At 42.2% G+C, this 18731-nt stretch overlaps 1 protein-coding gene across 7 annotated transcripts in view; it reads left to right on the top strand.

Moving 5' to 3' along the window:
• Positions 1-18731, top strand: part of LOC123774172 (nucleoporin p54) — an 80257-nt gene that overhangs the window by 29926 nt on the left and 31600 nt on the right. For 3 of the 7 annotated variants that reach the window (XM_069312718.1, XM_069312719.1, XM_045768308.2), the window contains 5 exons: positions 3113-3163; positions 5170-5223; positions 8802-8855; positions 12396-12449; positions 13995-14096. In XM_069312718.1, coding sequence (XP_069168819.1) covers positions 3113-3163; positions 5170-5223; positions 8802-8855; positions 12396-12449; positions 13995-14096 — 315 coding nt within the window. The remainder of the gene's footprint in view (positions 1-3112; positions 3164-5169; positions 5224-8801; positions 8856-12395; positions 12450-13994; positions 14097-18731) is intronic. The other 4 variants (XM_069312721.1, XM_069312717.1, XM_069312716.1 and 1 more) reach the window with 3 other exon arrangements.

The following is an 18731-nucleotide window of genomic DNA, read 5'->3' as shown; positions in this document are numbered from 1 at the left end:
CCACTACCGCTATGCCCACACCCACCACTCTACCCACTACCACAGAGACAATATGTGAAGCTGGAGGTACGTGTAAAGTGGTGTTCCACAGGGCTCTGTCCTAGGACCATTTCTCTTTTTAATCTATGTAAATGATCTCGCAGAGGTCTATCAATGCTCATAGTGGTCTAGGGTGTTAGCTTGGGAATATCGAGGGAGTGGGTTCGAATCCTCCTCATTGACCCTACTGATTTTCTCATTGATTTTCTTATTGAGTCAAGCCTGGCCATGGGCCGGGCTTGGGGAGTAGAAGAACTCCCAGAACCCCATCAAGCAGGTATCAAGCAGGTATTGATACATCATGTTAATGTGATTTCATTGTGCAATGCTCATACTATTTAAATCATTTGTGCTGTCCTGACTTGGAGTATTTTTTGATACTCATTTCCTCCTTCAGAGCTTTATAGATTGGTGAAATAGAGGAAATAGAGAGAACATATGCGGCACACATAGATATGATAAAGCACCTAAATTATTGGGATCGTCTCAAAGCTTTCAAAATGTACTTATTGGAAAGGAGACGAGAGAAGTACATATCACATAATATGCATACGGAAAATACTGGAAGGCCAGGTCCTTAATTTGGACTGTAAAATAACATGCTGGAGTGAACGATATGGAAGGAAATGCAGAATAGAGCTAGTGAAGAGTACATGTCCCATAGGCACAATTAGAAACCACCACTATACAGCTAAACTGTATAAACATAAGAGGGGCCATGGCTGCTCAATATCTTGCCAACAAATATAAGAAATATTGTTGGAACAAACTGTGACTTCTTGGAGAAAAAATTAGACAAAATCCTGCCAGAAGTGCCGGGCCAACCAGGTTGAAGTGGATATGCAGGCCCGCAGGCCACCCCAAGCAACAGTCTGTTGAGCCAAGCTCTCACAAGTCAATTTTGGGGAGTAGAAGAACTCCCAGAACCCTTCCCAGGTACAATCCAGGTGCTGTATATGCAAGACCACTACTTGAGTAAGCAGCTCCAGCATGGAAAACACACCTTGTGAAGTATAAACAAAAATGTGAGAAAGTTAACAGGTTTGCAACTAGATTAGTACCAGAACTGAGATGCACATTGGTGAACAGGACTCGACATCAAGAGATGCTCTCCTGTCAAGACCCACAAACCTGGAAACCCACTTTGACCAATCATCAGCCAGATACCTACGCTCACGTACGGACTGGCTAAGTGAAAAACTCTGCTAACTCCATACGTGCAATGCACCTTCGGCCTTAGATCTCCAAAGGAATTTGTTGATTTATTGCAGGGGTTGCGGGCACTAGGAGTGATAGCGTCTTTTGATATTGAGTTGCTGTTTACTTAGGTCAAGCCTGGCCTCAGGCTGGGTTCGGGGAATAGAAGAACTCTCAAAAACCTCTCCAGGTATGCAATGTGCCCGGGATGAGACTATTGGAATGATGATGGACAGAGTTTACCGGGATCCAGTTTGTACTCTCCTTGATGTCCCCAGAAGGCACACTTAGGAAGCTACTCAAAGCATGTACCAAAGAGTCCTGATGGGGTACCTTTCTGCGTCCTAATGGTGCATGTATAAACAAGTAGATGGCATCACTATGCATTCCCCTATTAGTAAGTTATAATGGGCCTATTGGCTCATAACTGAGATGCTTCACCTTCACTGCATCCCCAGCTGTATATCTTGCAGCACAAGAGCTCATAACTGGAAAGACAACATGGAAATACTATAATTACCGCCATTTTGTATCTAGGAGCAGTAGCTAAAGGCACAGGACTCAACATAACCCTAAACTGGATCCCGTGCAGTGTTGGAATATCATTAAATGAGAAAACCGATGACTGCTAAATTGGCAACTCGTCATCTAGTGATTCATAAAATAATCCAACCCAACCTAGAGTACATAAAAAACACCATCACCAAAAAACTCTCACACCTCATCAAAGACCATCTACAACAAAGAGTAGCAGAAGGTTCCCCCTCTGCAATATGGTATTTTCGGGCCACCAAGTTAGACAGGTTAAATATCCCGAATGGAATCCACAGGGAAATAGCAGTTCGGTTATATAGACTACATCTAGGTTACAAATGCAACTGGAAAATTGATGAACCCAGAGATTTTGATTGCCTCTTCTGCCAAACAATCACAGAAAAGTTTATTAACCTGTAACTAATGACCTTAGAAGAGCTTTAAGAGTCCCTGAATCTTGCAGTAACCACCCTGAAGCCATTAATACTGCCACTCTTCTGGTCAAAAAAGGTGTCCAGCAGCTGGACACCCTCATCAGTACTGTCCAGCAGTATCCTCCCCCGCGATAGCAGCCACATAGTAAGGACTGACGATTTAAATGCGACCTCAGCACAGTATACATTCACTCCAAAAAGATCTACCACTTGAAGGCTATTCATGCCCGTGCCACCTCTTGGGTGGCTTAATCTTCATCAATCAATCAATCGGCTTATAACTATTTGAACTCTGCCTTTGATAATGTTAACAAGGGTTACTAAAATGCATGTCTTAGACCAAATAAAAATGGAAAAAGAACTTTGGAGAGTTAACTTTCAATTTCTTTCTTACGTAAAGAAAAACATAAGAAAAATATAGAAGATTCTGGCTAGAATCATTTATCTCATGCAGAGACATAATACAAGATTCAAGCTCATGGTCCAGGACGGACTGAAACATCGTTTCTCCCATCTTCTTTTGTGTGGTTTGGTCATTAACTCACCAACCACTTGGGCTGGACGGTAGAGCGATAGTCACTTCATGCAGGTCGGCGTTCAATCCCCGATCGTCCACAAGTGGTTGGGCACCATTCCTTTCCCCCCGTCCCATCCCAAAACTTTATCCTGACCCCTTCCCAGTGCTATATAGTCGTAATGGATTGGCACTTTCTCCTGATAATTACCTTACCTTGGTCATAAACTCCTCATTAATCTCATCCTTTGTCACATTCAGTTATACATTTATGAATGTGAATATTGTATATCACATTCACATTATCTATATAATGTATATAATATACCATATATATATACTGTATATAGATATAGATGAAGGTAATTTGTAACGTATTTTTTTAATTTTGCAGCATTTGGGTCAGCTTTTGGGACCACCCCAGCAGTTTCCAGCTCAGGAACTGGTAAGAAAAATAAATGTGTACATTAACTTGAGATGTGTCATCTCAAGTTAATTTTATAAGCAAACTATTAATTCTTTACCTATTATTGTCTTTTGTTGCACAACAGTGCCTAGATATTTACCAGTAGCTATACTGTAAAATTTATTTGAAAGGAATTGGCAATCTGTACTTTTCCGAGATGGTTTCCTAAGTACAGTAGCGCCATGATGTTAATTCCTAGTATCAGCCAAGCCCAGGCAGGGTGTCACACTGAAGCTGTGGTGTCGACTTGCGGGTGGGACTAGGCCCTCTGGTGACGGTAATCACTACGAATAAGTTTCAAGCTAGTATGAGTGAATTCTTTGTTCAGTGCGAGTCATTTGCTGAGTTTTGTTGGCAGTTTCAAAGCTTAGTTTCTGTGAACCCGTCAGTTGTGTGTAAAGCTTTGATGATTTTCGGGAGGCTTTTACCATTGGGGTGGCAGATTGTCACCTGATCCCTGCACCCCTGTGAGGAGGCGATGTTCCAGTGCTTGTCCCCGGTAGGCCAAACAGAACTTCCGCTACTGATGTGACCCTTCAGTATGTAGCATCTTGGTGAGATAGCTTCAGGGCTTCTGTAGAAAGAGACATTTTATTAGATTCCATGCATTTTCTTGTTCTATAGTTATCTTCAGGGAGCCACCAGTCGACTCCCTCCAGAAACATAGTATTCAATGTAATGAAATTTCTCTTGCTGAAGAAGCCCCGGTGGCTCCTTGATAGCCCCCCCCTTCCTCCCTCTAGGTTCGACAGTTCGTCATTGAGTTGATCATCAGCTCCAGAACTGACCAGGAGAGCTGGCTGAAGGCTGGAGCCAGGACGTGTCACATGAAGGTTGTTATTGTTACTAACAAATTTTGAACTTGGGAATAGTTGGTTGAGTTTTAACATTTTCATGGCTTCGATTTCTGTGAACCTTCAAGTTGTCTTTAAAGCTTCGCTGACATTCTGGAGGCTTTCTTTTTCAGTGGGGTAGCAGATTGTCATTTGTTTTTTGTACCTCTGTCAGGGGGGCCAGGGGCCAGATTCACGAAGCGGTTACGCAAACACTTACGAACCTGTCCATCTTTACTCAATTATTGGTGGCTTTCTTTACAATTATTAAACAGTTAATGAGTTCCGAAGCACCAAGAGGCTGTTTATAACAATAACAACAGTTGATTGGCAAGTTTTCATGCTTGTAAACTGTTTAATAAATGTAACCAAAGTCGTCAAAGATTGAGGAAAGATGGACACGTTCGTAAGTACTTGCGTAACGGCTTTGCGAATCTGGCCCTTGGTTCTGGCTCTTGACTCTGTTAGGCCTAACAGAACATTCTCGACTGATGAGACTATTTAGTATGGAGCAATGTTAGAAGATAACTTCAGGGAGTTATTGTGGCTCCTCCAGAAAGAGGCATTTGATTACATTCAGTGTTGGGTTTTTATGCAAGAATGACTGAAGGACCTCATTAACTCCTTTAGGTACGGTATAACCTGTATAATAAATATTAACTCCTGCACTGTGGACCTGTTTCATGTGAGAACTTCATGATGCAAGGGGTTTATTGACATTAACTGAAGATTTTTTAAAATGTGAAAAATATCAAAATATTGCCAAACTCAACAATTTTCATTTCAAATCACAGAGTTAAAAAAAACATTTAAAAATACTTAAATACTGTATTGCTTAATTCAAGAATTTTTTTGCACCACCCATCAAACACCTACCTCAATGTACTATACACCCCGTAGTAATTAATGTTTAAACGATTCTTCGCGGCAGGGAATCGTATTCCAGGGACCATAGGATTAAGGACTTGCCCGAAACGCAACGCGTACTAGTGGCTGTACAAGAATGTAACAACTCTTGTATATATCTCAAAAAAAAAAAAAAAAAAAAAAAAAAAAAAAAATGTGGGATACAAGATTAAATGTCATATATTTTTAGTGAAATGTGAAAATATTTTATATTTTGTGTTACATATTATCTATTCACTTTTGCAGCATTTGGTTCGGCTTTTGGAACACCGAACCCAGTGGTTTCCAGCACCGGAACAGGTAAAGAAAATAATAAGTGCTGTGTGCATAGATTTCTTTCTGAGGATATTAAATCATTTGACTGCTAAGAGTTTCTTTCATGTGTAGATGTATTTCTCAAGTATTTTATTTAAAAAAATATTTCTATTGTCTTGGACTGTATTCTGTTGTTGGTATTTATGTGTATTATGTTACATGTATTATGTATTATGTTGTGTTCAAGTGTGGGATTTTTATTATAAAATCAGATGATATCAAATAATTTTTGATATATTAATAATAATAATAATAATTTATTTAGGAAAAGTACATACATAGTTGCAGTGTTACAGTACAAACATTCTGTTTGATTTAAAGATAGAGGTAGTACATACAATACCTAAAGCCACTAGTACGCATAGCGCTTCGGGCAATTACTATATATGACTTAGTTTTAGGACTTTAAAATCCTATCTATATTATATACAGAAGCTTCATGAACTTATTTTGTACTTTATGACCCTATCTCCATGTTTATTGATTTACTTGGTTAGCTTTTGTGTATCATTTCACCGGCGCCCTAAGCACTCGTGTGGAGCCAGTGAAATGTAAAAAGCCAACCAATATCCACTCAATTTAAGGACCATTATGGGGCTATACTCTTTAAATCTGGGGCGCCACTAAACCCAGAGGTGTTAAAATGTCGGTAACTAATTTTATTATTTTTGGGAGGGTATCAGGTCTAGGACTGTAAAGTGGAGGGAGGGAAAACGAAATGGCAAACCATTTCCGAAGGGAGAAGAAGAGGGGGTGCGGGCAGAGCCTGGTAGAATTTACCAACATCTCCAATTCTGGGTCTCTAAACATGAAACAGGACATCCAACCGGGCACACGACCTAGACCACTGCAACCTAGGAAACCCGAGATGCTAAGCAGTTACTGCCTGGTAAGCCCTAACCTCATCTGGAGGGTTAGAAAGGAGAGCACATAGGGAGAAGAAGAACACAGGACTCGGGGTAGAAGGTGTCACCAACTCAACATGCAGCATGGCAGGAGTAGAAGGAAGGATTGTTGCCATGTGGCGTGGACAACATACTTCGCAACCCTCTAACTAACATGAAGTGAGAGTAGGTTAGGGAGGGATATTCACAGGACCACTGAACCCACAAGGGATTACCAAGGCCTGAAGGGTAAACCAAGCAGGACACAGGCACTGGGATACTACATTGGACCTAGTTATGAATAATAAACCAACACAGCCCTCGGCAGTTGGCTGTGAAGATCGACCTCAGCACGCTGTAGTACAGTACGTGAAAACCCACTACGGCCCACTAGCCAGTGTCACTCCCAAACCGAGTAAAGCAGGAAACCCCAAGTGACTTGAACCACCCTGGCCAAAGGCCACCACAAGCGAGAAAGGCCTCAAGGTAGTGGCTCCCGAACACGCCAGGGGAAGATAACCCTGGCAGTACAAAGGCAGCACTAGGGAGCACACAAGGAAGAGAACCCTGTGCACATGCAGCTCCAAGTGCTCTTGAACTCCTGGTTCACCCCTACACCACAGTGTATAGGACCCACTGCAAGGGCAAAAACCATCTGTTAGCTGAAAACCAGAACACTTAAAAGCCGGAACAGCAGTGAGGCAACACAGCACACACACTACCATAAGCTATAGAACTGAGAACATTGTGGCGGGCTGATCACCAGCTAACCGCTCATCCCAGTGAGGGAGATGGGGCAAACAAACTTGTGCTAGTTTTGAGAGATTTTTTTATCATTTGTTTACAAAGTTCTTTCGGCAGTTTTAGAGATTGTGATCTCTATTAAAACCAGCAATGGGGAGCTGGTCGGCCCAGCGGACAGCATGCTGGACTTGTGATCCTGTGGTCTTGGGTTCGATCCCGGGCGCCAGCGAGAAACAATGGGCAGGGTTTCTTTCACCCTATGCCCCTGTTACCTAGCAGTAAAATAGGTACCTGGGTGTTAGTCAGCTGTCACGGGCTGCTTCCTGGGGGTGGAGGCCTGGTCGAGGACCGGGCCGCGGGGACACTAAAGCCCCAAAATCATCTCAAGATAACCTCAAGAAGATAGCAGTGGTTTGTTATGTCTTGCTGAATTTCTGGTTGCTTCCCCAGTGGTGGCATAAATACTGTAACTACATAAATGTCACCGCTCCCTGCACGACTTTAGAGTGGGCCTGGTTCGGGTCCTCGGTACACCAATAGAATTCTGCATGCTGATGCGACCTAAGTAGTGGTACACAATCAGCGATAGTAGCCACCTGGGCTCACCCTGAAATTGGCATTTCATTACATTAACGCTGTTTATTTGTTTTTAATATTTTTATTTTATAATATAATTTGTTAACACCTCTATTTGTATCCCATCCTACCCTACTTCCCATGGCTTTCAAGGGGGGGGGGGGGGTTGTAGCTTGGGTGGCACATTTGTGACTAGGGTTGGCTGGTCAGATCACCAGATCTGGTGGTGAGCAAGTGTAGCTAATGAGTGGTTGAACCGAGGCAACAAGTGTGTACGTAGTTCACATCAGGGTTATCTTGAGATATCTTGAGATATCTTGAGATGATTTCGGGGCTTTTTAGTGTCCCTGCGGCCCGGTCCTTGACCAGGCCTCCACTCCCCAGGAAGCAGCCCGTGACAGCTGACTAACACCCAGGTACCTATTTTACTGCTAGGCAACAGGGGCATAGGGTGAAAGAAACTCTGCCCATTGTTTCTTGCCGGCACCTGGGATCGAACCCAGGACCACAGGATCGCAAATCCCGCGTGCTGTCCGCTCGGCCAACCGGCTCCCTAAGGGTTGCAAGGGTTTTCCATGAAACTGTTTGTTTTAGTGCACTCTGCCCTTCTTTTTGGTTTTTCTTCAGATTACTGTGGTGGTCTTGTATCTCCAGACTTCCCCTTCCTTCTATTGAGGCGAGTAGATTTTGGTCCTGAGGCCAGATTCACGAAGCAGTTGCGCAAGCACTTACGAACGTGTACATCTTTCCTCAATCTTTGACGGCTTTGGTTACATTTATTAAACAGTTTACAAGCATGAAAACTTGCCAATCAACTGTTGTTATTGTTATAAACAGCCTCTTGGTGCTTTTGAGCTCATTAACTGTTTAATAATTGTAAACAAAGCCGCCAAGGATTGAGAAAAGGTGTACAGGTTCGTAAGTGCTTGTGTAACTGTTTCGTGAATCTGTAGTTTACTGGCGGTCCATCACTACGTATTGGTGCTTTCAACCAAATAATTACTACTGTATAAGTACAGTATATATTATCATTTCAGGAGTTGTGTTTTATTATTTACAGATAATGTTTCATTGTAGCTGTAAAATAATGATACTATATAGACGTGATCCCTATAACAAAATTCTTGTACGCAGACTAAAATAATATAATATTTAAATAGGTTTGAAACTGGATTATTCGGTTTAGATCCTCTTGCGTGTCATGTATTTTTATTATTATTACGTAAGGCTGACTTGGTGACTTCTTTAACCTTGATATATGATATGTGTGTTATTACTTAAACTCATTTACTTAGATTTTAGATTGAAAAATAAATGTTTTTGTATTAAATACTTTAATTTTCTTTTTATTTTTGGTAGCATTTGGATCAGCGTTTGGGACAACGAATCCAACGGTTTCAAGTGCAGGAACAGGTAAGAAAAATAATTGAGCCCAATTATATGACTAACTTTTTTCGGTGTTTGATAGTAGTGCAGTGATACAGGTTTATATAGCATGAAATTGTACTTAGTGTGATCCGCAAAGCCTAGAGCTCGCCATAGTGAAAATATCCAAGTAGGCATCGTAGTGGACGGATTTTGCTATCCAGTTACCCTTTTAGTAATTGTAATTTAGGTTGTCATTCATTAACATTTGAGGTGAAATGTGGATATTCTATTTACAGAATGTTACAGTAATTTCCAGCAGATATTTTTCCCTTTATTTGCTATTCTTGTGGTTTTAATAGTACAAATTAATGTCTTTTTAGGCAAATTTTTTGGCACTTATTACATTTGGTACTGTATACATTTTTATATATACTGTATATGAAAGACAAGCACTTTTTCAGTCTGTTGTTTACCCTTGAACTGGGAGGGAACCTTATGAAATTAAAAAATCCATCAAACAACCATGGTAATCTTTTGGTGACCAAACCACAACTCAGAAGATGGAGAAGCGACGATGTTATCACACGACTTGATAATTGTCCAGGACGGATCGAAACGTCGTCGCTTCTCCATCTTCTGAGTTGTGGTTTGGTCATCATATCTTCAGCCATGTTATTGCGACTCATTGTCTGCACATGGTAATCTTTTTGTTTTGACACACACACAGAAACTCCTCAAAACATTCCATCTTCCTACAAAAGATGTTTGACAACATTGAACTTCCAAATGCCTATCTGAATCGAGCAAAGTATCACTGCCTGACTACCCCAGATTTCATCAAATGAGAGTTCTACACACTTATCAATGAAAGGGGACAAATCATATTTTCCCTAATGCCTGGGGATCAGAGCAAAAGATCCACTAAAAATGTCAAGTCATTTAAAAACAAGCAACTGTTTGGAGAAATTTGTAACTGCAGAAAATGATGTAAACAATCCTTTCTGTGGATGGGTCACTACCTAGATATACTCTCCCAACACTAGATGGCAGTTTTTCAATGTCTCCTCACATACCTATTACCATAGCAATTTGTAACCCTCGACATCTCACGATGATAGTCATCATCACCATTGTTGATCACTTGGGACCATCTGGGCTGCAGTGGATATGTGGGCCTGTGGGCCTCTCCGAGCAGCCTGTTGGACCAAACTCTTGCAAGTCAAACTTGGTTCCTGGCCAGGCTTTGGGAGTAGAAGAACCCCCATTAATGTACAATCCAGGTACGGTATTTTATATACTGTTACTAGATAGACAAACTCTACTACTGTAGAGTATGCGCGGCAAGCAATGCCTTCTTGAGGTTATCTTGAGATGATTTTGGGGCTTTAGTGTCCCCGCGGCCCGGTCCTCAACCAGGCCTCCACCCCCAGGAAGCAGCCCATGATAGCTGACTAACACCCAGGTACCTATTTTACTGTTAGGTAACAGGGGCATAGGGTGAAAGAAACTCTGCTCATTGTTTCTCGCCGGCGCCCGGGATTGAACCCGGCAACACAGGATCACAAGTCCAGTGTGCTGTCCGCTCGGCCGGCCTTGGTCACAGATTCGTGTTGTCTTAGTCCCAGTGGATTTTCTCATTATAGTTATTATTTCCCGATTTGTGTACCAATGATGTTAATGTGGTTTTAATGACTATATAGTTGTAAATGAAGTTAACCAACCCATGAGCAAATTCTGCGATCGTTTTGTAATGCATACTCTGGCGATGAGGACCCCTCGCTAGCGGTTATCATCAAATGACAAGTTTGGTCTTTTCCCACCAGTGTTTGAATCATGCTTCTTTTGAGCTGTACTATGGAAATAGAAATTACATGCAATAGGTAAGCATATACTATTACAGTGTAGTCCTATATACAGTATGTATGCAATCACTTTTTGTAAATTATGTGTACATAAAGTTATTCAACACAAACACTATATTGTGTTAAGAAATACAGTAAGTGAAACAATGAATATAAAATCATCCAAGGTGAACACTTACCTAATTGGTAAGTACAAGTCCTCTACCACTCCCCCCCACCACCACCACCACCACCACCACCACCACCACCACTCCCACCACCACTCCCACCACCACCTCCACCACCACCACCACCACCACCACCACCACCACCACCACTCCCACCACCACTCCCACCACCACCACCACCACCACCACCACCACCACCACCACCACCACACACACTACTGTGTCAGTAACTCTTGGAGTTTGTGTGTGTAATTACCTAAGTGTAGTTACACGATGAGAGCACTGCTCGTGGTGTCCCGTCTTCCCAGTACTCTTTGTCATATAACGCTTTGAAACTACTGACGGTCTTGGTCTCCTCCACCTTCTCACTTGGTGTTGAGCGCCACAAGACCCTGCAACCCTTCTTCCTGCTACAGCTCTGTGTAGCAGGAAGGTGTATCACCCTAACCTTGAGATTACATTGAGGTGATCACCCTTACCTTGAGATTACATTGAGGTGATCACCTTTACATTGAGATTACATTGAGGTGTTTTCAGGGCTTAACGTCCCTGCAGCCGGGTCGTTGACCAGGCCTCCAATGAAGAAAATAATTGCCCTCTATAAGAAAATAATTTTCTGTGGTGAGTGCCCAGGGCTCACCTAGAAACTGCCTGGAGAGAGTTCTGGGAGTTCTTCTACTCCCCAAGCCCGGCCTGAGGGCAGGCTCGACTGCCGTTTCATTACATTCAATGCTGGTTTTTTCCTACACAAGTGGGGTTAACAATTTTGATGATTGATTTGTTTTGAGGGTTAGTGCACCTTAGTCATTCACCCCTATACATGTAGTCCTTGTTAATGTTTATTTGCATATGGAGAGAAAATAGAACACAAAAACATTAATGGATGCTGGAAACACAATTTTGTCAGGAATGTAAAGAGATTTTCGTAACTTTTACAAGTGGTCAGCAAGTGGAATGCATTGAATGAAAAGGTTGAAACCTTCTCTATTCACAATTTTGAAAATGAGTATAAATTAGTACGTGTACATTAAGGAGTAAAAAGTGCACTAGGTATAAAAGTGTGGATGGGGCATAATGAACTTAATATCACTAATCCTTATTAGTATAAGGATTTTCTCAGGATACACCCTGTATCCTGAGATGTGCTAGCCTAGTATGTATCTCTTGATTGACTGTGAACAAAATAGAGATTCGTTTTAACTTGGTGTGTGGCATATAGGGTACTTGCTGCTGTTTTTCTGAGTTTTTTAGAAATATGAAATGCCTGAGTTTATTTAAAAAAATTGAGCAGTGCAAATATTTTTTAGCTCGGAAAATTTTGCAGATTTAAAAAACAAACGAATTGCTTAATAAAACATTCTTACTTTGAGAGGCTGATTGTTGAGAGTACATCCTTCATACTTGCTCATGCAAGAATGCTTTAAGAATGTCTTTAACCTATTGGGGGATGTAATTTCTTGCATATATGATATACTTAAAGCTACTTTACTGTGTATACTTTCTATTAATATGTTTCACTATATGTACTTAGAAAGCTGAGGGTTTATATTTTACAGCATTTGGGTCTGCTTTCGGGACAGCCAACCCAGCAGGTTCCAGTACAGGAACAGGTATGTGAAAATAATGAGCCCAATTACGCCTGTTAGTATTTTTGTTGCGTGATATTAAGAGAGTAATTGTGATGGCGCCGACTGTATTGTAAAGCTGCTTCTCGGGTATTTTAGTGCTTCAGAAGTCGCTCCTTTATTGTTTATGATAATAGTTATTGATGTACGTACTGTGCAGGCAACAACATTCTTGCTGAACACCCAGGGACTACAACTGGATGGAACCCCAGTCACATCTCAGGCCATCCTCTAAACCAAGACCCAAAGACCATTCCATCCACCCGCCAAACCCCCTGTTTATGAATGAAAAGCAGTTTACACACGACTCACAACTGATGTTCGAACACTTCCGGAACATGTGCTTCGCTGACGACTTTTGTTTGAACTGCAAATACCTGTAAATGCTTCACCCACGTACAGTACTACAAATACAAATAATCGCCAACAGAACCTAAACACCTAAATTAACCTAACCAGTGCCTAAATGAGCATAATATGTTAATATATAATACTGTAATAATAATTTATATTTGAGAAAAGTTCTGTTTTGAATTAACAGCATGTTAAAGTTGATGAATGCGTCTTTGGGGTTGACCGCTGGATGGAATGGACTTGGTCTGAGGACGGGTTGCATGTCTAGCTTCAGGGAGCCAGAGAAGCTCCCCCTCCCCCCAAAGAAAATCAATATATTAATGTTCAGAATAAGGCAAATAAAATTGTTGTACATATTTGTATCAAGAAGCATTAGCAATGAGACATCTAATAATAATTTTCAGGTTTATCTTATCCTCATTTGACCCCCCCCCCCATTTAGATTATGCAGTTCAGTATTGGTCACCATATTTTAGACTAGACATAAGATTTCAGTGGGAATTAGTCTTGCTAATTTTAATTTTAAGTGCGGTGTCTCGGGTGTGTAACGTGTCAGTCATTCTTCACTGCTTTGTATATTTGATACACCATATTTTAGAGATAGTGCCTCAATACTGGATGACCTGTGAACTTTCTTCACTTTCTCTGCTCAGTCTTCCTCACTTGAACCTAAATTAAGGCTTTTTGTGGAGGCATTATATGGCAACTATTATTATATGGCAACTCGGGTGTCTCAGGCGCCTCTCGTTTGAGTCAATTATTGGTGCACTTAACTTGTATGTTGTGAGAGGGAAGATGTGATTGTAGTTTGCAAGGGGAAACATACTTATTCACATATTGTACAGTCTTGCTCCAAAAATGGATCCTGATGCATAATATTATTCATTGCTTTATAGTTATTTGATGTTAGATCTGCCTAGAATTCTCACATAGACATTTATACACTCAATTCTCATTGCACATATGATATTTAACCAAAAATATCTTATTGCTTAATTACACAGACTCCAACAAAGCTTAATATCTAGTTTTTAGTTTCTGCTGTTTGCTTTAATTTCTTCTAATCTGGTTGCTTTGTATAATGTATATTCCTAGAATTACTAACATCTCTGAAAGTAGTGACTGATAGTAACATTTCTGAATTGGTTTAATAACTAACAAGTTTATAATTGCCAGGGTATGGTTTTCTGTCTAACTTTGGGGGAGGTGGCCCCAAGCCTCCCATGTTTGGCCTTGGCAACCTTGGAGGAGTAACTAACACGTTGGCAGGAACAAGTTGTGAGTACTGCATGTCAAGCTTGTCAAATAAATTACTGCTTCATGTACCGGTACGGTGCAGTGTAGTGTGTATTATTGCCTTAACTGATGGTGTATGGGATTTTTTTTATGCCATTTTATGTCTGATCTGCTTGTTATAGGGGTAAACCTAAGTATTCTACGTCGGTGACAGCACGCTCATCGGAGAATGAAAGACCCAACTCTCTCTCTCTCTCTCTCTCTCTTCCTAAAATTGCCTTTGTGTTTTATATATCATATTTTATGTTCACTTTTTCTATGCTGATATACTTAATAGCTTCTCCACTCAGTTTAGCGCTTATCTTCCCTGCTAGTGGCTTTCTGTTTCCATTCTCTCCCATGGTTACTTACATGGCCTCTGTCATTCATCTTGGAGTTTTGGGTGGTTTGCCCTCAAGGTTTTAGGGTGTATCATTCCCATACATTGCATGGTCTTCCAGCTCTACTGATGGAGGGGATATCTGGTGTGCTGGAGCCCACTCCAACTTTACTTTCCCTTTTGTGTGGGTGGTTGTACTAAGTACACTCTCGAGGGCCTTGGTTTCCTCTTGGGGTGGGTCTTCAGTTTTTCCTTCTTGCCCTGGCTCCTCTTTGCTGGTTGGGTTGGGGAAGGCCAGGGTTCTCTGGGGTGCTACCAAGGGTGTTTTGGTAGCCTGTATTATTGTCCCTGAAACATAGGTTCTGTTACTTTTGTGGGTGGGGGGGAGGGGTTCTAATAACCTTTATTATTATCCCTCGAGCATGGGTTCTGTTACTTTTGTGAGAGGAGAGGTTCAAGTGTTTTCTGTCTTCCTTCTTGGTTTCACCCCATTCCTCCTTGGTGCCCCTTCAGGGTATTTACAGGTGCCTGTAGGTACTTGGGCTTTGCCTCATCTCTACGGATCCTGTTCTAATTGTTGTGGTGCAGGTTAGCACTATGCATCTGTTTATATGGCGCTCAGCCCTGCAGGAGGCTTTCCCTAACTTGTCTGCTTCCTGAGAAGAGTTGACTTCCTCGGGTGTCTTTTATTCTTCCGAGGTGGAATTCACGTGGCATTCATATGTGGAATTCAGTTTTCCACATAGCTCTTCACTTATGCTAGGCAGTGATGGAGGTGTCTTTCCTCCTGGCTTGCTTGTAACTTGGTTCAGCACTTGGTCCTTCTTTGTTTTTCTAGGAGTGGGCTCTGAAGCTCTTGGACACTGCTCGGGATTTGCCGTGTTATGTCCTGGGAAATTTTCCATTCCTGACACTTTACTGCTTGTGGCTCGACTCACCACATCAATTGTTGTTCTTGTCAGCTTGTATTACTTGCATTACTATTGCAACCCCAACAGTCATGGAAGTACATCGTTGGACCAAACTGCCGATAGAGATGGATATACAGAAAAACATTTGGGTTCGTAAACTGGTCTAAAAGCATTGAACCAAGGCTGCTCTGACCACAAACGAGCCAGAGGGTTCACCCCTCCCTGAATAGGACTCTAGAATGAATGGAACCTGGAGCAAATGTACTTCCACCTCAATCAGTCCAGGGGTTTGTTATTTGTGGATGCTTGGTTGGTTAGGCCGGGGGTGTATCACGTGTTGTGTCCGGTGGCGGCTTTATGCCGCTACCTGCAGGCCACTGGTTCTGTGACGGTGGACGTTCTTTGGGTGGAACCAGTTTTCGTGGTTCCCTGTCCCAGGGCTCGTGTGTCTCAGGTTGTCCGCAGTGTCATAAAGTCCAGCCAGAATGAGGTCTACCCTCGTGCCAATGACGTATAGAAATAAGTTGCTCTCGCAGCAGTTTTTGGCAACATGTTTGGTTTTAGGGTACACATTCGGGCTTGAGGGTTTTGGAGGTCTAACAGGGTCTTGGCCGCCCGGTGTCTAGTGAATGTTCCGGTTCCTTCCCTGCTTTGGGGTGCCTGTTGCAGCCATCTGTCTCTTCTTCGTCTTGAGATCTGCGGTGCTGCTGCCACCTGGGTAAGTCCCTCTTATTACTTATCTTTGGGTAGTTAGCTTAAAGGAGCTGACTGGGCTCACCACAGAAAACCAGTGTTGAATGTACCTTACCTCGAGGTTACCTTGAGATGGTTTCGGGGCTTAGCATCCCCGTAGCCCGGTCCTCAACCAGGCCTCCACACTGCTGGACTGGTCAAACAGGCTCTTGGACACGGCTGCTCGCAGTCTGACGTACGAGTCACAGTCTTGTTGATCAGGTATCCTTTGGAGGTTCTTATCAAGTTCTCTCTTGAACACTGTGAGGGGGTCGGCTAGTTATGCCCCTTGTGTAGTGGATGCGTGTTGAACAGTCTTGGGCCTCTGATGTTGATAGAGTTCTCTCTCAGAGTACCTATTGCACCTCTGCACTTCAATGGTGGTATTCTGCACATCCTGCCATGCCTTCTGGTCTCATGTGGTATTTCTGTGTGCAGGTTTGGGACCCCTGTACTATTTTCCATGTGTAAATTATTATGTATCTCTCCTATCTGCGCTCAAGAGAATGCAGATTTAGGCATTTTAGTCAGGCCCAATAGTTTTGATGTTTTACTGAGTGGATTCTACCAGTAAAGGATCTCTGCACACTATAGGTCAGGCAATTTCTCCAGCTTTGAAAGGGGCTGTCATTGTGCAACAGTATTCCATTCTAGAGGGCACTAGCGTCTTGAAAAAATATCATCATCGGTATAGCATCTCTAGTGTGAGAGGTTCTTGTTATCCAACCTGTCATTTTTCTTGCAGTTGTGACGGTTACTTTATTGTGTTCTTTAAAGGTAAAGTCTTCTGACATGAGTACACCCAGATCCTTTACATTGCCTTTTCATTCTATATTATGATTTGACTGCATTTTATATGTGGTTTCCATTTTTATATTTTCATTTTTTCATAGCAAATGAGCTGGAACTTATCTTCGTTAAACACCATATTATTTTCTGTAGCGCATTGAAAGATGATTTACATCTGATTGGAGGTTTGCCGTGTCCTCTATGTTGTCTACTCTCATAAAAATCAAGTGTCATCTGCTAAGGAAGTTACAGTACTATAGATTGTGTCCTTGTCTATGTCTGATATGAGGATGAGAAAAAGTACTGGAACAAGCACAGTACCCTGGGGGACTGAGCTCTTAACAGTTGATGAACTAGATTTTATTTTGTTGACTATTACACATTGGGTTCTGTTAAGTCAGGTAATTGTAGATCCATCTGCCTATTTTTACAGTAATTCCTTTTGAACGCATTTTGTGTGCAATAACACCATGGTCACTTTTGTCGAAGGCTTTTGCAAATTCTGTGTAAATTACATCAGCATTTTGTTTGTCTTCCATGGCATCTAAGGTCATGTCATAGTGATCCAGCAACTGTGACAGGCAAGAGCGCCCTGTTCTGAAGCCATGTTGTCCGGGGTTATGGAGATGCTGGGATTCCTTGTGTTTTGTAATCTTACTTCTGTACATTCTTTCAAAGATTTTTATGATGTGTGATGTTAGTGCTATCGGTCTGAAATTTTTTGCCTCTGCCTTATTTCCTCCTTTATGGAGTGGTGCTGTCTCTGCTGTTTTTAGTATGTCAGGAATAATGCCAGTATCTAGGCTTTGTCTCCGAAGAATATGAAGAGTCTGTGGTAGTGGTTTTTTGCAGTTTTTGATGAAATGCCATTTTCTGGGTGAGGCCTGGAGGCTCCCTGACACCCTCTCTCCCTCCAGTCGACAATTTTTCATCGTTCAAGACCTGGAGTGGTGGGATGCCAACTTCCCCTTCTACTACCCCCCTTTCCCTGCCGGGGGAAGGGAAGGGGAAATAGTGCTAACGAGTGAGAGTGCTAGTTTCATGAAGGGTTGCTTGTTTAGTTTGTTTCTAGGGAAGATATTTTGATTTTTTGGGATGTAGAATGTCTCAGGTTAAGCAGACAGTGGTCTGTTTTGATTCATCTACCTTTCTGGGTCCTTCCCCAGTTGATGGCAATAATGACATACTTTTTAATGTAAAGTGCTCATAGGCCATTGTGCCCTGTCCCTCTCTGAGGGGGGACCAGGGTTCTTGCTTATAGTTCCTGGTAGGCATACGCACCGGAAAACGGCATTTCATTATATTCAACGCTGGTTTCTTGGCACCGGAACAGCCTAGACATCCACCTTAGGGATGAGGTTAAGTTGAACACATCTGTGGCCAACCAGTCTGTAATGACAAGAGGCAGAGCCAGGGAGGATACCTGGCCTAAAAACCCTGAGTCCAAGAAATGGGGAGGGATTGATCAACTCCTCCATAGGCTGTGAGAAATGACCCAAAAGGCCCCCTCTTCCTATGGCTCTTCGCTGCTACCTGCTGGCCACCAGTTGTGCCTCGGTTAACGCATTTTTCATTGACAGTTTCCGTTGCCCCATTCCAAGGCTCATGTTTTCCAGGTTGTCCACAATGTCATTAAGTTTAACCAGCCTTCAGTGTCCTCTTGGGCCCACAATATTCGCAAGTAGAGTATGCTGTGTTGGCAGTGGTTTTCTTGTAAGTGGCTCTCGCCAGAAACCTAGCGTCGAATATAATGAAATGCCTATTTTTCATCAGCTCTAGTATTGACCCAGGAGAACTGGCTTAGGGTCACGTCCCAGGCCACCTTGTGGTGGCAATTGGTACTAACTTTAAAGGGTTTGAGCTAAT

Source organism: Procambarus clarkii, chromosome 73 (assembly GCF_040958095.1).
Source record: "Procambarus clarkii isolate CNS0578487 chromosome 73, FALCON_Pclarkii_2.0, whole genome shotgun sequence".
NCBI classification, from domain to species: Eukaryota; Metazoa; Arthropoda; class Malacostraca; order Decapoda; family Cambaridae; genus Procambarus; species Procambarus clarkii.
This window is presented reverse-complemented; position numbering and strand designations above follow the sequence as displayed.